The 25,610-nt window shown below is 41.7% G+C and overlaps 2 protein-coding genes across 2 annotated transcripts in view; one reads left to right on the top strand and one right to left on the bottom strand.

Annotated features, from left to right (window-relative positions):
* LAMB1 (laminin subunit beta 1) overlaps positions 1–9,755 on the top strand; it is a 44,665-nt gene extending 34,910 nt beyond the window's left edge. The window contains exons 25-33 of the mRNA XM_065650006.1: positions 287–471; positions 1,673–1,914; positions 3,957–4,160; positions 4,542–4,686; positions 5,441–5,648; positions 5,866–6,007; positions 6,828–7,004; positions 8,292–8,451; positions 9,311–9,755. Coding sequence (XP_065506078.1) covers positions 287–471; positions 1,673–1,914; positions 3,957–4,160; positions 4,542–4,686; positions 5,441–5,648; positions 5,866–6,007; positions 6,828–7,004; positions 8,292–8,451; positions 9,311–9,447 — 1,600 coding nt within the window. The 3' untranslated portion in view covers positions 9,448–9,755. The remainder of the gene's footprint in view (positions 1–286; positions 472–1,672; positions 1,915–3,956; positions 4,161–4,541; positions 4,687–5,440; positions 5,649–5,865; positions 6,008–6,827; positions 7,005–8,291; positions 8,452–9,310) is intronic.
* Positions 9,756–11,712: 1,957 nt separating this feature from the next.
* DLD (dihydrolipoamide dehydrogenase) lies at positions 11,713–24,941 on the bottom strand. Its single transcript, XM_065650021.1, has 14 exons — positions 24,832–24,941; positions 23,810–23,885; positions 22,990–23,069; positions 20,426–20,494; positions 18,537–18,606; positions 18,062–18,162; positions 17,583–17,726; positions 17,316–17,417; positions 16,859–17,049; positions 15,402–15,572; positions 14,800–14,989; positions 14,268–14,405; positions 12,829–12,918; positions 11,713–12,722 (listed from the first exon to the last, which is right to left on the bottom strand). Exons 1-14 carry the CDS (start codon positions 24,868–24,870, stop codon positions 12,657–12,659), a joined length of 1,527 nt encoding a protein of 508 aa, XP_065506093.1. The 5' UTR covers positions 24,871–24,941; the 3' UTR covers positions 11,713–12,656.
* Positions 24,942–25,610: the final 669 nt, after the last annotated feature.

Here is a 25,610-nt window from a genome sequence, read left to right as displayed (position 1 = left end):
GTCCTCTGGAATCTGCCTCCAGTTAATCTTACACAAAGCAGCTGTTTTCTGAGCAATTTGGTGCTTTGAGTTTATAAACGTGCTGTAGATTAAGAAGTGGTTTTGTATGATAAAGGAAACAAACCAGTATTCTAGGTAGGCGTGTTGTTACACATCACAGCTCCACCGAGGGAGGACAGGTCCTGCTGTGGGAGAAGTTCGGCACCGGTCTAACCACCGCTGTGAAATGAAGCACTGAGGCTTACAGCCCTTCCTTCTCCCCTTGTCCTGTGCCTCTGTTTTACAGAAAGCTGACAGCAGATGTTACAGTTAAGATAGCCAATATCGAAGAAAACCTGTCAGCCTTAGCGGTGAAGAGCAATAGCACAGACACTGACCTGAGCATGCTGGAGACAGATGCCAAAAGCCTAGACCGTGTCGTGAAAGAGCTTGCAGAACAGCTAGAGTTCATCAAGATCTCTGATGTTCGGGGTAAGTGTCGCAGGGAGGGGGAGAAAGCATTGGGGTAGCCAAGGATTTAATTAGTGCATGGTTTTAAACACCAGGTTAATCTTCTAACTTATAATAAAACACAGTTCCTAGGAGGGTAGCTTCTTTCTGTGCATGAGCAGGGTTGCTGGTGCAAGCAGGAGTTTTGTTCTGCCCCCCTCACCCTTTCTCTCTCCCTCTGCACGTTGCAAAGCCGGCTGAAGTTCTTGAGGCACAGAGTTATCTCAAAAGCTCTTGATTAATACATTTTAGACACGACACAACAGCTGAAAGTGCAGCAGAATCCAAAATACACCTGGACATCTCCCTGTCTCTCCCCAGTCCGTTAAATTGCTGTTTCTGGTTGGAAAAACTACCTGGGTCTTGGTGACTAAGAGCACACTGTAAGGGCTGAGTTCTTCTGAGCCATCCGTCTTTCATAGCCATTGGCACCTTGAAAGGGCCCAAGAATCTAAATTTGCTGGAGAAAGGGGAATGCTACCAGATTCTCTGGAAATTTTGAAAACTGACTTAATTCCAACTTGAAACAAAGGAATATTTTTTTTTTAAGATTTCCTGCTTTGCAGGAAGTCTGAGATTGTTTTCAACAAACGTGGGATTTTGCAGAGTAAAACAAGTAGGATGTAGAACGGAGGAGTCCCCAGCTTGTGGCATTCTGCAGAGTGTGGCCACCCCCACACAGTCACTCACACCCACTCAGGGCCTCTCCCGGAGTTGTCCAAAACTAACAGTTCCATAAATCAGCATCTTTCATCAAGCAGTTGTTTCTTGGGAAAGCTCTGACCAGTTTCCAAGCAGTGACTACACAAGCCAGCCATCCCAGGGCAAGCAACAAGAACGGGTGGGATAAGTTAATCCTTAGAAAACAGTGTGTTGCCCTATGGATCTCCTTTTGCCCTCAGGGCATGCAGAATTCAATCACTGGGGTCACAGAAAGGTTTAACTTTAAAATCTAGCAAACTTGACACACTGTCAACCAAGCAAAAAAGGAACTTTTTTTTTTTCACAAGAGGCCAAATTCTGTCATCTTTGCAATGGCACCGAATACAGCTGCAGAAGCTAGTGTTTGCTTTAACTTGATATTCATATCGCTGACCCTGATGTGGCACCTGCCAGCCTCCATAAAGTAAAGGACTTAGCGTTACTTAACAGATTTCTGAGCAGCTCCATCTGATTTCTGCAGGGGCCTTGGACAGTATCACCAAGTATTTCCAGATGTCCCTGGAGGCAGAGGAGAGGGTCAATGCCTCCACCGTGCACCCCGACAGCGCCGTGGAGCTGTCAGCACAAACGCGGCAAGAAGTGGAAGACTTAATCAGTGAGAGGAAGGCCCAGTTCAAGGCTAAACAAGAGGAGCAGTCCCGCCTTCTGGATGAACTGGCCGGCAAGCTGCAGAGCCTGGACCTCTCCGAAGTGGCTGAGAAGGTATGCGGCTGAGAATCACTGGTATTGTAAAACCTGTAGCAAAAATAAAGTGGGGTTTGCTAAGAAGTGCTGGCGGGGAGGAACTGTTTAGAGCTTGACAGCGTGAGATGCAGTTTGTTCGTGAAAAGTGCACGTTTCTTGACTGATGGGGTATTTTGTGGGCTAGACCCGGGCTGTTTGATCAGTGGGCTCTCAGACCTACTGGCTTTCAGGCACCAGCAATTCACGTTGAGCTCCCTCCTACCTCTCCCTAGCCCTGACAGAGCACCCGACTTTTCCTCACCCCGGCTCTAACCCAAAGCTCTTCACTGTGGACAGAGCTCCCATGGGTCAAAAGCTGTAGTGAGTCTGTTGGACCGAGATCCGTCCTCTTAGGCCTGTCCTCCATCCATGTGCTTGTTTTCTCCAGGCTCCTCTCTCCTTTTTGCAGTTCCATGGGTACAGGCTATGCGTGGGGTACAGGCTATGGCTGTGCAGCACCCAGCCAGGCAGCGCTTCTGCTCGCGCTGACACGCCGCCCTCCACGGCATCACCGCGCTCCCGTCCCCCTGCTTGAGACACAGCAGAACGTACAGGGAGCTGGAGTCAAAAGGGCATTTTCTCTGTTGGAGCTGCCCGCTCATCTGTAAATACGATCAAGGGTGGCTTTTTCTTGGGAGAGGCTGGGTGTTCCCTCGGTTTTGCTTTGAAGTCGGGCAGCTGCTTTCAGAGAACAACCCGGCGCAGGGCCAGCGGCCAGGGGCTGCTCGTTAACTCCCCTGGGCAGCCCAGGTCTCTGCTGGAGGATGAGTTCTTCACACGCTGAATTGTCGCGTCCTTTACAACTGCAGTCATCCCTCTCGACTCCCCCAGCCCTCCTCTTTTCTCAGCAGGGAAGACAGAGGCATCTTTTTTGTTTAGCTTCCCTTCCCCTGCATTCCTGCCTCACTGTTCTTGAGGACTGAAGATCCCGGGTAGATGTTTATCTAGGCCATAAACACTGAGTTGCTTGGAGGTGTAATCACGGGACACACACACACAAAATCTTCTTGCTTTCTAGCTACCTCTGGGTTGCATGCCAAACAGGTAAGAGGGACTCATTTACACTTCACAGGAGGCAGCTGCAGCTAACTTGGCACAGCCCCCAGGTTTTCCCAGAGTGGTTTTTTTGGCTGCAAAGTAAGTCGTTAGTGACTATCATTTGGCAAAAGCACTGGGGTGGAAAGGGAAAAGAACCTCACAGGAATGAGGAATTTTCCAATTTTCTTTCTGGCTGAAACAACTCCTGAGTGATTTCATTGTCCAAACAATTGACAAAGTGGATGATTCTCAGTACAATGTTGCTGATTAAAATAATTTTGCTTTAAAAAAAAAAAAAGAGTCTACCCTGAAATTTTATACGGGAACACATCCTTGACAACAATTCACAAATTGGGAAATGTTTTGGAAAGATTAAATCAGAGCAAACATTTGGTGGAAGGGAATGGGACAGCTTTCTAAGGGAGGTAAAAAAAAAGTTTCCTGTTCAACTTGGAGCAGTTCAGCTCATATTTCATTTCTAGGGCATTAGTGCAAAGGAAGAGATACTACTCTGCACCAAACATGTTCTTCCGTATGAAGTAGCTTATTGGAATGGCCAGTTTTTCTTCCAATGGTTGTGAAGACTGATTGCAAACAAGAGCCGTACAGGCAGGAGTAGCTTCCAGCTTGAACCAAAGCTTAAGGGCAGCTTTCCAGTGAAAGATGATGTATGGGAAAAGTAGGTGATGAAAGAGAGGCAGGGCTTCCCTCATAACCTCCAGCTACTTCACCATCAGGGAGCTTCATATTTGTAACCAAGTTACAGGCAGGAAGGTGTGGGGGGCGCAGAAGAAAATTAAAGTTGTGCTGGTACAGACCTGCTGCAGGAACCACCTCCCGCTTGCAGCTCTGCTTCAGCTTCCTTCCCCGGGGAACACACTGTGTTTCTGTCATGCTGGAACAGTGTCTGACTCCGTTCCCTTGCAGCTCAGCCACGGAAATAAAGTTTTGCTTGTTTCCCTTTGTCAAATGTGCCTCTGCAGACATGTGGCACCCCCCCAGGAGCCTCTTGTGCCGAGTCCGAGTGTGGCGGTTTGAACTGTCGAACAGACGATGGGAAGAAGAAGTGCGGAGGACCTGGCTGCGATGGGCTGGTGACCGTAGCTCACAATGCCTGGCAGAAAGCCATGGATTTTGACAGAGACATCCTCAGTGCGTTAGCAGAAGTTGAGCAACTCTCCAGAATGGTAATGTGCCAAATCAATTGTTAGATATATTTTTAAAAAAAAAAAAAAAATCTTTTAGTTGTAACACAAGTTTAGACACTAACTGGCGAAGTGTGTGCCTGGCTTATTTCAAAATACTTCTTTTCAGTTGTGTAACTTCATCGTGCTTGTAAAGCTCCTCAGAAAGGAGCATGCTAGAGTGAAGCTCTAAACATTAGCCTGAGTTGTTTAAACTAGCATTGCTGGTATGGATCATGGCCAGCTCTTAGAAGTGTTCTCTGAGTTTTATGAGAAAAACCATTTCTCATTACTATTACCTCTGACTCTAACTGAATTTTTGTTTTAAACCGGGCCTTAAATCGTAAGCAAATATGCAATCAAGCCTTCTATTTTCCTCTTCAGGTTTCTGAGGCAAAACAGAGAGCTGATGAGGCAAAACAAAATGCACAAGAAGTTTTGCTCAAAACCAATGCTACAAAAGAACAAGTGGACAGAAGCAATGAAGATCTGAGAGCTCTTATTAAACAGATCAGAGACTTCCTAATGCGTAAAAACCTTACATTTAAATTACATTTTAATTCTGGGTTTGTGAAAACTATCTTTAGCTCTGAATCATCTTCTAAGGGCTAATGCAATAGCTGTATGTCATCCCTCCGCTTTCAGCTGGACTTAGTGTGCATGATGAAATCTGGAAACAAGAGAAAATAGAGGGAGTGAGACCAAGAAACAATAGGAGAGTGAGAGCAAACTGTAGCACATTCTTGTGTTCGTTTCAGCTGGGGCTGTTGTACTGCTGTAGTTTGCCAAGTGTGTTCCTAAGTTCTGACTATAAAGACTAAGTATTATTAAAGGGAAGTCAGAAACTGAGTTTATCTCTCTGTAAGAAAGCGGGAGAGGTTAAATGAGGGCCCTGTTCGCCGGCGAGCAGCAGCATGGCAAACCCATCCCTCCCCTGTTTGCACAAGGCTGAGCACACTGTTAGCACAAATACATTTACGTGCAGCTGTTGGCTTCAGGTCTCCCCGCCACGGCCCCAGCGTGGTGTAGCTAATCACCGGGATCTTCAAATGACTTCCAAGAGAGCCATGCCAGCAGGGCCTACGTGCCTGCTGGGCTTCTCCAGAGAGGGGAGCTTCACCCTATGGAAGCACTTTTAACACCTTGGTTTTCTGTAAGTCTGGGGAAGAGGTTTGCCCCATGACTTTCCTTCTGAAGGCAGCAGTTGGACAAGAATTTGAGTACTGAGACTTGATGGGGGAAGCTTTTACTTTACATCTTTATCATTTGTGTCCATCTACTAGAAGACAGCGCTGACCTGGATAGCATCGAGGCCGTGGCTAATGAAGTGCTGAACATGGAGATGCCCAGCACTCCCCAGCAGCTGCAAGCCCTGACAGAAGATATTCGTGAGCGGGTAGAAAGCCTTTCTGATGTTGAGGTCATTCTGCAGCAGAGCGCTGGAGACATTGCCAGAGCTGAAATGCTACTGGAAGAAGCTAAAAAAGCAAGGTATGCCACCCTGGTCTGTATTAGCTGTTTTCCATCACCAGTAGCTTGAATGAGACTTCCATCTCATTATATCAGAAAATGCAGAGTTTAACTTTTTCCAATGCAGATTCTCATTCCTTCACTAAGGGGTAAAATGGGCCCTTTGCAGTGTATGACTAGGTTTTTATCTGGTTCCAAGTAAAAGCATTTTTAGCGTTAACGTAGTTTTGCTCCACAGCAAAGGTGCAACGGATGTTAAAGTCACCGCAGACATGGTGAAAGCAGCACTGGAAGAAGCTGAAAAAGCTCAAAATGCAGCTGAAAAAGCCATCAAACAAGCTGATGAAGATATTAAAGGAACTCAAGACCTCCTGACCTCTGTGAGTTCTTTATAAGTATTTCTTCAGATATAGAAAGAGCATGAAGTTTGGTATTTAGAAGCTGATGTAAGCCTGTCTAGGGAAGGCTTTTGAGTACTGCAAATCAAAGACTGCACTTAAAATGAATCTAAACCAGTCTTGCCTTCACACAAACTTTTAAGTTGGTATGCCAGATGCTAGGGGACCATTTGCTTTTAATTTTCTCATCCCACGTCCTGCACCAGTGAAGCTGAAGGAGCAGGATCGTAGCCCTCTCACGCAGCAGGTTTGCTGGGATCCCCAGAAAGTCGTACCTGTCACCACACTGGTAGTGTCTTGGCACAGCCGTGCTCTGGGTCATACACCACTGTGGCATGAGACTAAAATAAACGAATGCTGGATTAAGGTAGTAATTACTGTAGTCTTGTCAGATTATGCATTTTCAGACTTCCTCTCGTAGGCCTCACAAGAGCATCATGCTCTCTATACCCATGGAGCTCGGCCAGCTTAGAAGATACGCAGCTTCACAAGTCCATTATTAAATGATGGGGTCAAATGTCAAACTTCAGTTTTGCTTGTGGATTAGGCAACTCTTGCCTGTGTAATACAGTCAGGTATTTTTAACTATGTTCCTTAACACTTTGGCAGCCCCATACGTACCCCATCTTCAAGCAGTGGGCTCGTTCATCCTGACTGCAATTGGCCATTTGTAACAAAACTAAAACACTGGGTTTCATATCAGACCCGTGGACATGAACTAATTAGTTGATCAGGGCTTATCCAGAGAGCTTACTTACTATTATAGTCAGTATCTTTTGTAACTGTTGTCCCTCTTTCTTAGATTGAATCTGAAAATGCAGCATCTGAAGAAACACTGAACAATGCTACCTTACGTCTGTTCGAGCTAGAGAGGAGTGTTGAAGACCTTAAGCAAAAGGCTGCTACAAATTCAGAGAACGTGGACAGTATAGAAGAAACAATTGCTACTGCAAAACAAAATGCTGAAGTAGTTAAAAAGGTGAGAAGCTCAAGAAAGATGCTAAGGGAAAGCCAACAAAACGCTCACCCAGGTTTGGCTAAAGGAACACTAGTGAATACTTGCAATTTCATTTATTGATCAGGTATTGGGGGGACACAACCAAAACAAAACACCTAAAAAACGCAAGCAGTTAATGCAGTTACAAAAGATAAACTGCTTTTTACTTACTTTGTTACCAGATACAGAGAGAAAGTAGTACCGGGAAGTTTTCAGGCTCTAAAATAGCTGCAGGAAACCTGTCATGCTGTCCCACTGTCAGCCTTTCACAGCTTTGTTTCTGTCCCTCAGCTTCACTATCTGCCACAGGATAACTGGTAATTTTTTTTCCCCTTGTACAGAGTATTTATGGTTCCATGACAATGACAGGTTCAGGACAAACAATCTGGAATTTGGCATATACCGAATCAAGTGACGAAAATTATTAGCTCGACATAAAACCACATAATTTCTAAATATCAGAGATGCAAAATTTGCTCTGTGACCATATGGCATTGCTCCCAATGTCTGCTACACACCTTCGTAATAGCAAAAGAATGCTCATTAACAATTGACAAGTCTGCCAAAGGAAGTTTCATTGCTCCAATCTGTTGTCTCAAGTTAGCCCACCAGTCTCCAGAGAGGCATTTTCTGCCAGGAAAGATGTATTATCCATCAAATCAATTATTTCTTAATGCTAAGTAATATTTCAGGTGGCTGTCAAGTAAACACAAGAGACTTGCAGCATTGCTGCAGCTTGTTAACTTATTGCTTGAACTCAGTTGGGTCACAGGACTTAACCTCTCAGAGAAAAGCACAGCTGAGAACCCAACCTCATGACTTCTCCAGCACCTTCACCTACACAAACTCATCAGCTTTTCTCGTTACTGAACAGGTAACAAGGGTATTCCTCCCTGCATGCAAGCACTGAACCAAAGGCAGTGCCAGGTCCTTACCATATGCAGTTTTCCAGCTGCACTAGGAGCCGTGGCTTCCATTAGTGACAGAATTGTGTAACTGAATCCCATAAATCCTTGCCAAGTGCTGGTATTAAAGCCATAAAAACAGCCACAGATCTGCACAAGGGCAACTGATGAGTCTTCACCCCAACTCTTACAGTCTTGGATATTAAGTAGGAAATAGCCCAAAACTCTGTTTTCATTAACTGAGCTAACAGTCTGCAGATTCTCCCTTACACCCAGGTCAGTAAGGAGAGAGGGAGGAAATGCAAACTCCTGGTTCGTTGCCTTTTGAATGAGCTCCATCTTGTGCTTCAATCTGGAACAACAGGTCCTCAACAGCGAGTTGAACGACAAGTATAAAACAGTGGAAGATCTCATCGCCAAGAAGACAGAAGAGTCAGCGGATGCTAGGAGGAAAGCCAGCATGTTGCAAGATGAAGCTAAAGCCTTGTTGGCTCAAGCAAACAGCAAACTCCAGCTACTCAAAGGTAAGGCTGTTCTGAGGAGGTAACTTTTCATCTTGGAATATGACACCATGTCATGCTGTTAAACTGGCTACTCATCAGCAGTAGGGAAAAAAATGGAAGTTAATTCTTTGTTACTGGGGTTTGATCTGCTTTCCTTATTCTTACGGACACAACACAGTCTTCTGAATCAAAGATTTCCATAAAAAAGCTGAAGTGTACAATGAGACACAAACTTCTGGTGTGGCACCTATCGCTGCTCCCAGAACCACCTCGGGGAGGGAACACAGCTACCACACTTAAAACGAGGACTAACCCCTTCAAGCAAGATCCCCATCCTCAAACAGTGCTCCCCCACCCTAGAAAGCTGTTAAATGAAATCAGGGTATGTCAGTCCTAGTTTACAGATTAATTTAACATTTCCCATTGCCAGATAAAGTTGACTGGAACAGGAAGGGCCAATCTGCCTATAGCCACCAGGGACGGAGCAAAGTTTTCCTTCTGGTTTGGCCAGTCCAGGGTCTCATTCTTCCTCTCAGCTGCTCCTGCACAGTTACAATGACTCACCAAATGGTCTTAACCATAACAAGCCAAAACATTTCAGTGTTTTGTTAAAGCCACCATACAACAGAGAATGGCAGTTATCATCATCATGGATCAAAGTATACTTCTGCATTTCCACTTACAGAAACTTCCTTGTTATTTTATGCCCCAGTGTTAAGGAAACAAAAAGGTGCCATTGCAGCCTTTATTTTTATTGTGGAAGAGAATCTGATTAGAAAAAAAAACCTGAGTAGTAGTTTATCCATTACAATAATGATTTACAATTTACTGCATTAAACCACCCCTAATTAAGCTGTTTTTCCCTTTCATTTGCTGACAGACTTGGAAAATACATATGAAAACAATCAGAAAGTTCTGGAAGACAAAGCCAAGCAGTTGGTGGAGCTGGAAGAGACAGTTCGCTCCCTCTTACAGACAATCAGCCAGAAGGTTGCTGTTTATAGCACTTGCTTATAAACAGGAGCAGGGAACACTTGTGTTCAGGATGTGTTTTACAAGTATTACACTAGTTCTTTTTGACATTACACTAAGACCTGATAAAGTGAACAAGTTTTATATTGACTTTCAAAGTCACAGAACCAAAGACAAGTAACTTTTTGATGTTGAAAATAAACAGTACTTTTGTATCGATGTATGTACCTAGCATGACTCATTAAGTTCCTTCCTGTTTTCAGTAGCTGAAATGGACCATCAATTAATCCTTTAGCAAGTCTTGTTTTTAAACTGGTTAGAGATCTAATAAAATCTTGGCTTCAACTACGTAATTCTAAATAAGGGCTCCAATTACTACAAAATACAGGATGGTTGCTCAGAACAAAATTACAGGGGAATGAAGGAATACCATCCTTGTGTGGTTAGCCAGCATTTATGCCACAGGACTCAAAAAGGATTATTTACCCTCTACATGATATCTGTTTAGGCTTAACACTAGTTTCATGTCACTGATTATGAAACACTTGACAGATGAAGTAGAAACAGAGGTCGGCCCTGAAGGGGTGAACATGGTTTACATTTCAAGCACCGATTTTATGTGACAAACCAAGCTTGGAGGATCAAGCCTCTCTGCAAAAGGAACTACAGAAGTTCACCAGGAACTGAATGTAAATCAGGTAAGGAGCTGTACACAGACAGGTCTCTGAGAATAGCCTGCACTTAACAAACACAAACAAGACTTTTTTTTTCCAAAGTGCAAGAGTAACATCCAGTTCACCACAGTTAAAATCAAATTATGTTTAGAACAGTGCACCTGCAGACAATTGTATGGTACTGCACAAATCGATTTGCAACATCCATCAGCTGCACAAATCAGCATCCAAAACTGCAATGTGCATTTACACATCCTGACTGCTAACTCTGACATGAGGAATACATCTGCACCTCACCTACCCTTAACGAAGTCAGGGCAACTATGGCAGAACATACCACCACCTAAGCAAGCTGAAGAGCAGTATGTTTAAATAAATAACTACCTCTAAGGCCCATAGGTTACAAATGCTGCAGCAAATGAACAATCTATCACAGGGACTGGTTACCACACCAGCATCACACACCATTTCACTGCCAGTATACTTTCGCAGCTGTTAAAAATACCATTTGCAAGCTTTGCAACATTCAGACTTAACTGCCATCACATCATGGACAGGTGGTTCAGTAGCTCATCTTAACTTTACAAACACTCTTTGTAAACTAAACTAGAACAGGAATGACAGCAAGAGAAGTAACAATACAGTTAACAATTTTAAGACCTTGAATTTTATTGTCAAGTGTCTAGGAAACTATACTCTCCAGTATAGTTTTAGTAGTATTCTTGATGAAAGTTTCCCGACTTTCTAATTTCATTTAACATGTACAAAATGAGAGACAAGAATTTGTAACTGATGGATCTCAAGGCTGAACTGCAGTAAGACTGCCACAAGTATTGAGGCAGGTGGAGGCAATGGACACAAAGCTGTTCCTGAAAGAGCAGCTTCTAGGAAGAACTTGCAAAGCACAATCTTAACACTTAATAGCCCTGCAGTGGGTAGAAGTGATTCAGAAATGCCAAGATCTATCAAAAGAATCGAGTTTTCTTTCCCTGGCTATTGTCTGACCTTTGTTTTCCCTTCAGAAACTTCCTACTAACACCTGAAAGCAGATCCACATTAATTCACTTAACCCACCAGATCCATGAGTCGGATTAGCTCATATCCTGGCGATAAGCTTAATGAGCTGTCATGGTTGAACTCCATCTACAGTTAAAACAGGAGTTAAAAAAAATTAAGAACAGTATAATGGTGTTTGTTGATTAACTGATATCCTAATAAAATATTAATGTTGGCATTTATTTCCATCACTCAGTATGGATAATGGATCAATACTTGAATAAGATGCTCTAAAGAAAGGCAGAAGGGTATGACCATCTCTAACCACACAAAACCACGTAGCTTTTGTACCATTTTCTGAATGCACATTTCTCATCTATTATTCCAATGGCAAAATGAAAAAAGGGCACGTGCAATACCAGCAGATATTAAGGTTTCCTTCAAGGCAGAAGAGCCTAACAAAAAGAAGAAATGGCACCCTGCAAAACAAAACTTAAAATGAGCTACTGCAATTGGGCACACTCCATATGCACATTAGGGATCTTCCAAAGATGCCATCTGTTTGTGAGTTTCTTCACGTATTTGACAAACCAGACATGAAAAGCAGTAACAAGAATGATGAGCAAACAAAACCCAAGAAGACACTCCAGCCATGTTAAATATTTATTAAGCTCTCTTGCTACAGAAGCAACAGAAAGAGAGCACAAAATAGAAAACAGAAGAACAAGAGAAGGAAGTATGTCTTAATTGTGTGGAGAGCTGACGCTGCAGCCCTTATGTGTGGAAGGTGCAGAGTAACCCTCATGGCACAGCACTTAATAGCAAGTGCTGCTTCACTACCCAGTTTTAGCATTTCAAGTGGAACCTTTAAAAACAAAAAAGATTAAGTAGCAGTAAGATTAATTTTTCTTCAATCTTTAATTTCTCTATCAGCACTCGATTTTTCCCAATGAGTTTTCAATATGAAAACACGAGTGTGGAGAATCACACCCAGAGTAATTTTCTCTTTAAAAAGTCAATATAGTTTTAATTGATCTATACAAGCCCCTCTTCTCCCAACATCCTAACACTACTAGGCCAAAACAACTTTTGGTACTTGTATGTAAGCAGTCGTTTTAATACTAAAGTTAATCCTTTTGGAAGGAAACACGTTTTTTGTGCGGAAGTGACAGTGGCATTTTAAGTGCCAACGGCATTTTAAGTGCCAGCATTCAACTGGTTTAGTCTATCACTACTTCAAATAAGAAAACACCAGGTATGCTGGACATCTCCTCAGAGCTTTGACCAGCATACCTGATAATCCCATGCAGCAGCAAAATGTTTGGTTTTGAAAAAGAGAACAATCTCTGTCAGGCTGTTTTTCTGCAACATTCATAATGTAAATAAACATGTAATTATAAGTATTTAATTCACAAGACTGGATAAGTCCACTTGTTCCAAACTCTACTTGTTTAAATATTTGATGTTTAAAATGAAGAGATTCACTTAATTCAGTCCTAAAATCCTCAGACTCAGCCTTCCATAAGGGCCCACAGTCTGTTTACAGAGATGTACTGTACACATACGAAGATCTGCACTTTCCTTTTAGAAGTTGATAGCTTTGCCAAAAGATGCTGCTAGGTTTGCTTCCCTGAAGGCTTCTGACACTGTCTGTAGAGAGCAAACACAAAAAGGTACAAGTCATTAATAGTTAACGTGTAATTATAGCATGTCTGTGTAATCCCGGTGTTCAACAATCTGTTTAGAAAAAACTTACTGGATGGGCATGGCAAACTCTGGCTATGTCTTCACATGATGCTCCATATTCCATAGCAAGTGCAGCTTCATTAACCATTTCACCAGCACCCTGTAATTTAATGGTATTTGTAGCTAGCATAAATCTTCATGCAGCTGGCCAGGTTCTCTTGAATCACTAACAACTTGTAAATAAGCATCTTCTGCTAGAAAAGCTGTATTATAACTAGCACTTCAGATGTTTTCTAAGTTGTAAGTACTTAATCAATTTGGTGACTGTGCTCAAGTCTACCATAAATCTAAACATATTCCCTATTAAGAGTATTTGTTCTCTCATTACTGAGAGTTGTGCAACATCCCAGCATTTTTCCACTACAAGATACTGGTCAGATAATACCTGCACTCTGAAAGCTCTTAATACAATGTATACTAGCTCCTGGAAAGTCAGGTAATTAGATAAGCAAAAGCGCACACTACATCTGCATCTTTATTTTTATTTGTTATATTTATGTGTATTTGCTCAGAGAACATTTATTTGAGGAGTCAAAACCAGTGAAATCTCTTGTTACGTTTTTAGCATTCAGACCCACAATCTTAAAATCTTCTCCCAGCCATTTCCCAATGAAGTAAACACCAATAAACCAAAGTTGTGTTTCCTTTAAGGCATGCTGATTTTTAAATCACTGGCGTTGTAAGAGAAAATAACTAGCATAATATCTTAGTATGTATTCCTATGGGAAATTATGAGAATCTGATTCATAAAGAAAAAGCCTATCCACTAGTGTTGATGATATATCAATTCATAGGAATTCCTTTCCATGAAAATGAAAAGCAGTTTTAGTGTTGCTCTTAATGAAAGCTGTATACAAAAATGAATGGAAGTGTTTTCTAGGGAAAAAAAAATATTTAAAGCTAAGAAACAAAACAGAGAGAGATTAGAGTTTAACTTCGTAATGTGTGGCACATTGGAAAATTATACTTTTCCCAAATAAAGTTTTCTGATCTCTCATCTTTACAAAGGATTTTTAATCAAAGTTCCATAAGTTACTGACTCCAGATTTGGTGACTGCAGCATAAGGTTACGAGCTTTGCTGAAGTCTGAAGTTCAGAGAGGGGAAAAAAGAAAATACCGATGAAAAAGCCACAGTCTGCTCAGCTCCCTCAACTTCTAAGTATTTGGCAGTATTCATTTAAAAAAAAAAAAAATTACTGGTCACAGAAAACAATCAACCCTTGCAGTTCTAGGGAAAAAAAAATGCTGGGTCTAACACCAAAGTAACAGAAAAGTGGGAAGGAGGGCAAGGCTAGAGAACAGTAAATAAAACTGCCTATGGTGGACTCAAACCTTCCTTCTTTTTACAAGCACCACTTCTCCTAACTTGACAACTACTTTGCAACTGTGCAACACTAAATAAAAGACCTTTACAAGGTCAAGACAGCAGCAAAATTTACAATACTTACTGCGCCTAAAATGTGAGCACCCAGCATCTTGTCTGTTGATTTTTGACTAAGTATCTTCACCATGCCATCTGTGTCAGCATTTGTCTTTGCTCTACTGTTTGCAGCAAATGGAAATTTCCCAACTTTGTATTCTACACCCTACAAAACAGATACATGTTACTGAGTTAATGACCAACAAGAACAACGTAACCATACACACAATTTGGTAAGTACAAGAACAGCCCAATACAAAAATAAGACACATAAGACACACAGAGCAATGCATAAGAACAACCACCAAAAGGGGTATAAGATGGTATTAAAAAAGATTAATTAACAAATGAACAATATTAACTTCATAGAATAAAAGTCATTAAAGAGAATCGTGATCCTTGAGAGAGTGGTGTGCAGAGGAGAATCATTCAATCGTACATCCCCTAAGCAATAAATTCAGATGCAGAAATTCTCCTGGAAAAAGTAGCTAAACTACTAAGCAGTGAAACCACACCCAAGATGGGAAAACAGTTTTGCCCAAGAAGAAAACGAACAGTACCTCTTCTTTCAGCTGTTCTTCTGATTTGCCGACCCAGGCCACTTCAGGGTGGGTGTATATCACAGAGGGTACGCAGTTATAGTCGATGTGAACCGCTCCCCCAGCCATCCCTTCTACACAAATAATGCCTTCATCCTCGGCTTTGTGGGCCAGCATAGGTCCAGCAACTACATCACCAATAGCATAGATGCTATCAGATCAATGAAACAGAATGAGACACTGTTTAAAAACATCCTAGCACACCTAGGCTACCTTATATAATTGTCAGTTTGAAACATGTTACTGAAAACTCTAATCAAAACAGATTAAAATACTAAATTTCAAAAGAAATACAAATTTTAAAAGAGCAGTTTCCACAGAATGATCACACTTCAAGAAGTATGAGCGATATGAAATATAAACAGTGACTTTTGAATTACAAAACTTCAAAGGTTGACTAAAAATCTTTAGTTCCTGAAATAAACAGAAATCTTAAGTTTTGCTTTCAGAAAAGAAAGCTCCATTCTGCATTTAAAAACAAACAAAAAAAGAGTGCTTTGGCAGGCAAAACTTTTTAAAATAAGTGTTATGCTTAAGTAAAAACAATAGTTAGTCTTACTTACTTTGGAATTTTCGTTTGGAATCTGTTATTGACTGGGATTCTCCCCCTCTTATCAAGTTCAATTCCAAGTTCCTCAAGACCTAGATTTTTTGTGAAAGGACGTCTGCCGATGCAAACTAGGAGCACGTCACACGTTATTACTTCTGCTTTGCCACCAGCAGCAGCTTCAACACTATAGAAAAATAAGTAGCAAAAATGCTAAGCTGTAAACTTTCAGCATTGTATTTCTCTAACTAGTAACTCGTATGATCCAGATGGTGACCTCCTGTCTGGATCTGGCATCCAAAACACTTGTATTCAGCCTGCGTCATGCTTCTGCCTTGCAGGAGCTGAGGAAAAGAAGAGGGAGGAAGGGACAATACCTCTTAACTACATTTGTTAACAGCTCTCAGATACAGAAATTCAGGGTATACATCCACTAGCAAGTAGCATGACCTGATAAGATAAATCTGTACAGCAAAATAATTGGTGTTGAGTACTTGACATCCACACTACATATATTTTGGGTTGGGGTATGGTCATGTATCCTGAGCAAGCTTGCTTCTGGCGCAAGAACCAAACACCTGTTAGAAGCTGCCCTGCATCAGGTGCATCCCTCAAGTGCATCTTTGTGTTTAACTGCACCCAGAACAAGTGTGGGTCACGTGCTCCGAGAGTGCAAGAACCAAAGCATGGTAAGCGAGGATGAGTAGGAAGTGTGTTTCAGAAGCATACTCCTGAACCCAAATGAAACTCTAAATGCAGAAACAGACTACATGAGAGATCCAGCCAGCATCAGCGTGGTACAAAAAGAAGCCCAAATGCAGGAGCTTTACAATGGTGGAGGACAGACTATCCCGAGGTATGGCGACACAGCCAATACAAGTCACCATATTAAGATTCCAGTGAAAAAACATTTAAGCTTACTTTTGTTAAGTAACAAATAATTTTCTTAAAACTCAACACTACAGTTTCTGAATAGAGATTGACAAGAAAAATAACAGAAGTAGTGTATACGTATGGACTTTTTTAAAAGCAAATTTGCTTTACATCTTTTTATGTTAGCTGTTCATCCACAAATATTCAAAGGGTTTGAGTGTGGCCATTAAAAGACACTCTGGGATAGTTTCATTTATTTCTGCTCAAAAGCAAAGAAATCTGCCATGCTTATTTTGAGACAAGAGGAGGTACAGACAAAATAACCCTTCCAGTAAGCAGCCAAAAATTAATGGCTTGAAAATGACAGTATGGACAATTATATTTATGTTAATTATACCAGAAGCAAAGATCTTCCATGAAAAGAATGGTTCTGGTTTTGTTACTGATCTCACTATAACAACACTGGTTTTATACTAGCACAGCAACTCAAGTCAATGGACTGTTTTAAAAAATAGTACCAGAATGTGTTTTTAAATAGGTTTGATGGATTGGGAGGAAGAATATATATGGCATTCCGTTAGTTTTATGTTAAACACTTACGCTACATCAATTTTTCCATCTGGTTTCTTGGTAGCACCAGTAACTTTGGTGTTTAGTTTAAATTTAAGTCCCTGTTTCTGAAGAATACGCTGGAAGTTTTTAGAGATCTCCATGTCAATTCCCATTCCACCAACATGGCCCATGAACTCAACAGCTGTCACATCTGCACCGAGGCGCTGCCAAACTGAACCCTATAGGTGAAAAGAGATTTTGAAGAGCAAACTTCAGATTTCTTTAATATTTACCACAGACCGTAAACTTTTCAAAAGCAAGACAACACATAACAGCAAACTGATCAGTTTTTACAAATGTTACAGTGTAGAATAAAACAAGACCAATGGTCCCCAGCTTTTTCACTCAAACATCTGTTAAACCACAGCAACACAATCAAATATCACACAAAAAACACCCTGTTCCTTTATAAATTAAAGGCCAAGTGGTTTAAACATCCCCTCACCAGTTCCACGCCAATGACTCCTGCACCAATGACAACCATTTTTTCAGGAACTTTTTTCAGTGAGAGCGCACCAGTGGATGACACAATATTATCTTCATCGATCTAGTAACAAAGAAACCCACAAAGGGATGTTTACAATCTCTTTTAGACATCACATATGAAGTACAAAGAAGGTGAAGTGCAGTCATACGCAAAAAAGTATTACACATTAAATTATGTGGATATAACACACTGAAAAAAAGTACCATGAGGATTTCAAATACGTACAGTAATTCCAGGGAAGGGAGCAACTTCTGAGCCTGTGGCTATAAGTATGTTCTTTGTATTGATAACTTGTGTGCTGCCATCTTCTTTGGTTGCAGTGACTTGGTTTTTGCCAGTTATTTTTCCAAACCCAGATACATGTACAACCTTTAGTAATCAGAACACAGTAAATTCAAATTACTTACATACATTATGCTACATTAATCTGAATCTCACTAATGCTTTAGAGAAGCTGCTAACACGTACCTTTGTATCACCATCTGGTACAAATCAGAGAGTAATTGTATACTATTCTGTTAAGTAGATTAAGAATGAAGGAACTGTTCATTTAAAAATTTCCTACAAGAGAAGCATTACAATTCTGCCCTTACTGAGTCAGTCACCCCAATTAATTTATGTGGCAAGAATGTGAAAACATAAGAAGCAAGAAATTCAGATCAGAAAAAATAATGGATATACCTCAGTATATAATCCAAACTAACCTTGTTTTGTTTAAATAAATGAGCAATTCCACCTGTTAAGGCCTTCACTGCACCACTCTTCTGTTCCATCATCTTCTCTAGATTCAAACGGATTCCTGAAACTAAGGTTAGAAAAAATCTTCTATAAGTATTGCAGTGTTTTTATTTAAAAGAGCTAACCTAAACACAATTAACAGCTCTGACACAGTAAGATGTGTTGAACAGCCCTACTAAATGCTCAAGGCTACATTCAACAACTGCTACATTAAAAAGTAGTACAGCACTTTTCAAATAAAAGTTATGTATCCAGGATTCAGGGTTCAAGGAACAGACACATGTCCGTAACTCTCCAACAGACAGATAAAGGACATTATTTATAAGCCTAAAAAGTTTTCTGACCAGAAAACTATAGCAGTCAGATTTGAATGATTAAACTTGCTTGTTGATGGAAACCATTTATGCCAACAGGCACTGACACGTAGCTCTTCACACTCACTTTCGATTCCTCTACTAGCGAAATCTTTTCCATGGGCCAAGTGATACAGATGCGAGTTGTTCAGCAAGGCCTAAAAGAGACACAGAGAAATGTGAATTGGGACATACTTTTGCAATTGAATTAATTATTTTTTATATTAGCAGGAAAAAAAAAACTGGTAGTATTTGCAAAACATTCTCATTATAAAGAAGTCTGACATATGTATTTAAAAAGGTGTATTTCAAACACAGAAATTGTACACCATATCTCTTAAAGTGTTTTATAAAGGTATGTCTTTAACATAGAAGTAGAAAATAATGAAATTCACACCTATCGTTTTTGCTCATTTCACCAGAGAAATTGGGAACAACTCCACAAGGATGAAAAAAAAAAAAAAAAAAAGGAACAGACTTTAAGGAGAGGAAAGAAAGATGATTCTGACTGACTCATGGGAGAATTTCCTTATTACCCCAGACAAGAGGTTACTTGTCAAAAAGAGGATACAGAAAAACTGGATGAGGAAAATCTATACTGAAATCCCTATTTTAGCCTATGTAGACATATGTGAGTTAAATTTTGTACTTGAGGCATTGTGCTAAAGTTACTATAACTGCACAGCTAGTCGAGCTGAAGCTCGATGGCTTAGAGCTAGCTCAGGTCACTGGGCATTCAAAATTAAAAATGAAAGTTTGAATAGTTTTTATAATGTTTATAAATCAGCGGCTTGAAATGCAGAACCTCTAGAACTGGATTTTGATTAGAAATAGCAATATAGTGAGGGAGGGATCTTGGTAAGAAAAATTATGTCTTTCACTATAGCCATCCTGAACATGAAATGATCAGTATCTTTTCAAGGACACCAGTGCAAGCCTGCACAGATTGAAAGCAGGTACAGTAAAACATTCAAAGCACATTTTGAGATAACTGCCTTATACGCACACACTTGAGTAAAACTAATACTGTCACAATAAGATAATTTCATTTGACCATTGCACATCGTGTCACAACCCTGAATCTGTAACCTCCAATATTGTCAAGACACAGCCACCACTTAAGACTTCAGCAATTAAAAAAAAAAAAATTCCATGCCAATGTATTCTTTTGGGTGGCTTTTTGGAACGGAGTTTTTGAATAGTTTGTTATTGCCTCAGCGTGTGCAGCCTAAGTACCCGCTTCTCAAGAAAGTTATTGTCACTCAAAAAAATTCTGGATAGCATCTAAGTTTAGCCATGGGTTAAGAGGTATTTTCTTAAGAAATTCAATTATTAAAAAAAAGGACTCAAGAAAAAAAAATTAGTTAAATAGATCCTAGCAAAGTTCCCAACTTTCAAAGTAACACTGTGTTGATTGATACTTCATTAGTGAGATTTTCCTCAGTATATTAAGAGATTCTGAACTTCATTAGAACTATTAATACAATGTTTAGGAAAATTAATATATTCTTTTAAAAACTTTGTATTTATACTATATTTTCTCCTACCACCCTAATGGAACCACTCTGAGCAAACAGATCAGAAACAGCAATGTAGTTAGCAGGGATCTTGGTAAGAAAATTATGTCTGTTACTACAGCATTACAAACCTGTCATCACCAGTGTCTTCCTTCAACTGCTCGGTGCTAATGAGACAGACTCATTAGCACCCAGCTAGATAGACTAGATCAGACTAATAAGGCTCTCCAGCAATAGCACTGTTCCCACAAAACAGAGTTGGCAAACAAAACATTTATGTTGACCAAATAAAATTTTAACCCTCTGCATTATTTATTTGGATCCTCAGCTCATTTGGATCGCAATTTCAATTTTTAAAGAAAGTACGTCGATCTTGGAAAAAGATTAAGGAGGTGTTTCAGAAGTGATACATATAATATCTGTTGTTTTAATAAAGTTACAACAAACTGTGTACGCTTACCTTGGACGGAATACACCCAACATTCAAACAGGTTCCACCTAAGGTTTGATTTTTTTCCACACAGACAGTCTGAGGAAGAAAAGGGGAAAAAAAAGAATGTTTTAGCAATAGTACGCTACAATTTTATTACAGACTATCTTACAAATTAGAATTGATGACAAAGACCAGGCACTTATCCAATAACCCTTCCTCTACAAGTATGTAATTAATTTCATTCCTAGATTTACTTTGTGTCTCAGATTTCCCCTCCCTCATTTTTTTCTTAATTAAAAAACACAAAATGGCTCTTTGCAACAAAATTCTCTACCAGAAGAGTGCCACACTCCCCACTGCACTATTTATACTTTCATACAAGTTTAAATGCTGTTGTTCTTCTTCAAAAATCCACTAAGTTGCCTCAAATATGACATTCAGTTCTGTGAAGGAAGTTACCCTTACAAATTAAAAAAACCCAAAAAACAAAAACCTGCAAAAATGTAAATAATACAAAAGATTCCTAAAAACAAGTAATCACAAACAAACAACAGACAAATGAACCAATACATGTTAAAAATCACATGAAGGAATCTATTCTTTAAAGAAAATAAAACCCCCAAACCACAAATGACATTTCCCTCTCTAAACATACTATCCTGCAAGACTCATTGTTATAAGGTTGTGCCAATTATCTAGAAATAAAGGATAAAAATCAAGTAAAGCAACGCCAAGCAAAAATCAGGTCAATACCAACAAGGATAGAAAAACATTTCACCTCCTTGTGATCAACTTACCAATGTCAAACTGTGCAAAAACAAAAACACCGCACAAACAACTGAAAAAATTTCAAGTAAAAACAGGTCACTGGAGGAGAGGAAGAATTCATAAACCTTTTATATAGAAGCAAAAGAATTGGCATCTCCTTCTTTGCAAAGTGCATACACGTTCAAAGTAATAGTTCTTCAGTTTACACACTAAGATCTGCAACCTGCTGACAGAAATGACTACCCAGGTGAAAGCCTTTCATAATTTCTTTTAAATTGCTGCTTTTGTGCTAAAATAGAGATGGTGGTAACATGAAGAGCAGGATTCACCCTATCAAATCACAGAAACACACTGAGACATGCTGATCCCCTATCTACCTTTCCTCCTGTTTTCAGCACGATGACAAACCTACATGGCAGAAGGCCTCAGTCTCAATTAAAACCTGTGGCACTGAGCACCTTTCTTCTCAGACACTAATAGCTCAGTAACAACATACATCTAAAAGCAAGAGTATTTATGAATTAAAAAAAAAAGTGGATAAAGACAACTCAATTATCTGCACTAGGTCACAGGCAGATGTAAAACTTCTCAATGGAATTTCAAACATTTACATTTTGGTACAGGTACACATTAGAAGTCTGAAAGATACCCAAAGAGAAAAACCCAGACAGAAACGCAGTTGTGGGAGTAATGACCCGTGAAGGACAACACTCAGAATTACATAAAAGCTTAGGTTGAAGGGAGCTCCTCCGGAAGCCATCTAGTCAAATCTCCTGCTCCAAACGCAGTCAACATCAAAGATGTGGCTCAGGGCCTTGCACAGCCAAGCTCTGAAAATATCCAAGGGTGAAAACTACACACTCTCTGGGCCCCCGTTCCAGTGTTTCACTGAAAATCCATTCATCAACAGGAGTTCCTGTCCTTATCAGGCGGTCTGATCAACTCATTTTTGTCTTGAAGTCCAGGTGCCACAATTCAGAAGCACTGAGACATACCAGCCAGCAGGAATATGCTCAAGACAGCTAGCACCACCTTCTCAGACTTCAACATAATTAAGATAAGAATAACACAATGCCAAGAGATTAAGTTCATCTCATATTAAAGAGTGAAGGTAAATCATCCTGCAAAAGTCACACTCCGTATTTTCATAAGTTTAGAAAATCTGAAATACATTATACACATATAACTCTCATACACTCAACTAAACGACACATCATTAGTACACATCAAAGCTGCCTCTTTCAAAAGGCATTTAAAGACAAAAACAACAGAGCCAAACATAAATCAATGTAAATTAGATACCATAATATTTCTATAGACTTATTTTCGCCTCTAAAATTCTCACACGGCAATGGAATTCCTCTATTCACATTCAAAAACCACATCGGTTGAACATTATTTTTTCCACTTTTGAATTCCCTCATTCTGTTCTTCAGGACAGCTTTTCAGCGGACTTTTTGTCACTGTCTCTTTCACCAACCCACTCCCCCACCCCTTCTCTTCCTTTGGAGAAAAATTCCTCCCTAGCATTCTTTTTCACCTCCTCTTCCACAAGAGCACAAGCCCACCACAGTAACCACTTCCAGTCAAAAGCAAGCTGTCCTGAGCAGCTTTGTCAGCAGCAGGACTACAGACAGCAAACCTTCACATCTCCATTTCAACATCTCAATAATCTGGGTAAGCAAGGTAAAGATTACCAACAGGTCAACAGCATCTGGTGGCCCAGGACGTGACAGAAGAATTTCAGTTTTTCAGTATCACACAAACACCTTTCAAGTTCATCTGGATAAATACTCCGCCACCTGAGCAAGGTCTCATCTTACCTTAAATCCAAGCTGAGCTGCTTTGATAGCAGCAACATACCCTCCAGGACCAGAGCCAATAACTGTGACATCAGCATCAACTGGAACACAGAATGTTTGAGTTATTTTTGTTTCAGCAATTAAAATTTTACTGCAGGAATACCAGGTTAACGTTTCTGAAATAATTCATGTTTGAAAATACGTTTTTAAAAGCAAAATAGCCATTAAAATTGATGCAACTTAATAAACTAGGTTTAGATAAGTAAATTACACCTCACATCTGGAAGTAGCTTTTTGGACAAAGGGAAAGGTTGCATGGAGGAGTTCACTGTGCAATAAAAACAGCCAGTCTTAAATTCTACAGGGCAAATAATGTAAAATGAAATGAAGACATTTAATTCTGTCTGACCCATGCCTCTTATAAATCTTTTAAGAACTTAACTGATGATGTCTGGATAACTTATTATAATATTTTTTCAACACAGCTTCTATTGATGTTTAGTGCAAAAATAAACACTTGCTGAATATCATAAAATCAGTAGTTTATAAAGGAGAAAATAATTCATATCTTGTAACTGCTATATCCTTTGGGATATCAATTACCATCACTGTTTATATGTTATATAAAGTTCAACTTCTATGTATAGCTTTAGCTTGATATCAAGTAAAGCAAACAAGCCACTATTTTTCATCTCAATCTCCATGCTGACATGGATTCCACTGTCACCTGGAAGATTTATTCTAAGTTTGAAGCACAGCTTTGGTTTTTTGTAGCTTTTTTTTTTTTTGGGGGGGGGAGGTTGGTTTTTTTTGTTCAAAGAAATTCTTCACAATTAATTACCTTGATCAGCATAGGTCCTTTGTGGCACTGCACAAATTCCCTGGGGACCATGATGAATTCGATCAAAATGGCTCCTCTAGAAAGTGGAAAAAAACCCTTACTTTTAAAAGTTTAGGTCTACTCCTGAAGAAAAATAAGCATTTGGCCACATACAGATGAACGGTTACAGTCAACAGGTAACCAAAACAGGAGCGACACGAGTGAAGTGGCCGCGGCGGGCAGTGGCTGGAACGAGAGGTGGAGTCGCTCTGCAGCCTGGGCTGATGGTTACACCTGTGTGCACATCGGCCTCACCTCAGGCTGCCTCCAACCGCACAAACTTTCAGCCCTGCACACGGGGCCACAAACAACTTAATGACACAAATTAGACAGCCACAGGAGTTTATGAAGTCTTATTGTTCCATAACCATCCCCTTTGGCTGCTTCCTGTGAACAGGCCACATCTCAGAGGTGGCTCTGGAGGACAAGGGTTTTTTTATTGTAATGGGACAGCACAGTTACTACCAGCACCTCACGGGCCGACCGCCCCGTAACTGGAGTAGAGGACGAAGCCGCCGGCGCTGCCCAAAGGCGGGAAGGGCCCCTGACCGCCGCGGCCTCCACAGCCCCACGGGTCTCCGCCCCCGCTCCCTCCTGCCGCCGGGACACGCCGCCTCGGCTCTCGGGAGGACCGGCAGCCCCCAGACTGCCCGGCGGCAGGGACGCGGCCCCGGGCCCACGCACCCCCCGCCCAGGGCCCGGCCGCACCGCGGGCCCCGGGTCACCGCAGCCGGGCCGAGGCGGCGCCGGGCCAGGAGCGGCTCCCGTTCCCTGCGACGGAGGCGAAAGCGGAGAAGGGCGGGAACGCAGCCAAGGCCCGCGGCCGCCGCAGGGCGCCTGCTCCGGCTGCGCCCGCCCTTACGCCCGCTCCCGGCGCAGGGCCGGGGGCGCGTGTGGAGAGCCGCAGGCCCGAACTCCCAAGCGCGGCGCGGCTCAGGTCCCCCGCCCGCCCCGCGGCAGTGCCGTCCCTGCCGCCGCCGTACCCGAGCAAGCGCGCAGGAAACGCGCCCCCAGCGCTGCATGTCCGCGGCCCGCGCCCCTCACCGCCGCCGCAAGGACTCCGGACTCGCGCAGGCGCGGTGGGCCGGGCGGGGGCGGGGAGCGGCGGGAGGAGCGCGCACCGCCGCGCGGCGGGGCCCCCTGGCGGGGGCGGCCGCCCGGTGCAGCGCTGGGAGCCGCGCGGGGGCGGGGCCTGAGGGGCCGGGGCGGGGCCATGCAGATGAGGCTCTTAAAGCGGCAGGTGCCACTGGCGCGCTGCCGTAACTCACCGCGGCCCCAGACAAACTCTGTACCTCACCTGTCCCCGCTGTACACAAGTGACCCCTACAGGATTTCCTTCCCCCAAGCGCCTGGTAGCAGTGTGAGCACGCTGCCGCTGGCTTTTATTTGCCGACAAGTCATTTGTCGATAGCAAAATCCACCGCCACAAGATGCAGAGCACTCAGAGCGTGGACTAGTTCCCCATCTGTTACAGAATCACAGAATCACAGAATGTCAGGGATTGGAAGGGACCTCGAAAGATCGTCCAGTCCAATCCTCTGCCAGAGCAGGAACACCCAGGTGAGGTTACACAGGAAGGCGTCCAGGCGGGTTTTGAATGTCTCCAGAGAAGGAGACTCCACAACCTCCCTGGGCAGCCTGTTCCAGTGTTCCGTCACCCTCACTGAGAAGAAGTTTCTTCTCAAATTTAAGTGGAATCTCCTGTGTTCCAGTTTGCACCCATTGCCCCTTGTCCTATCATTGGTTGTCACCGAGAAGAGCC

The sequence above is a fragment of the Caloenas nicobarica genome, chromosome 1 (assembly GCF_036013445.1).
Source record: "Caloenas nicobarica isolate bCalNic1 chromosome 1, bCalNic1.hap1, whole genome shotgun sequence".
Lineage (NCBI taxonomy): Eukaryota > Metazoa > Chordata > Aves > Columbiformes > Columbidae > Caloenas > Caloenas nicobarica.
Note: the sequence above shows the minus strand (reverse complement) of the source record. Positions and strands in the feature narration are given on the sequence as shown.

What these genes read in the sequence shown, in the direction of transcription:
- DLD (XM_065650021.1), bottom strand. Translation starts at nt 24,870, where the DNA reads ATGCAGCGCTGGGGGCGCGTTTCCTGCGCGCTTGCTCGG. An exon ending in CAGCTCAGCTTGGATTTAAG is followed by an intron (nt 20,495 to 22,989) that starts GTAAGATGAGAC and finishes TTTCTTCCTCAG; the next exon opens with ACTGTCTGTGTGGAAAAAAA. An exon ending in CGCTAGTAGAGGAATCGAAA is followed by an intron (nt 18,163 to 18,536) that starts GTGAGTGTGAAG and finishes TTCTAACCTTAG; the next exon opens with TTTCAGGAATCCGTTTGAAT.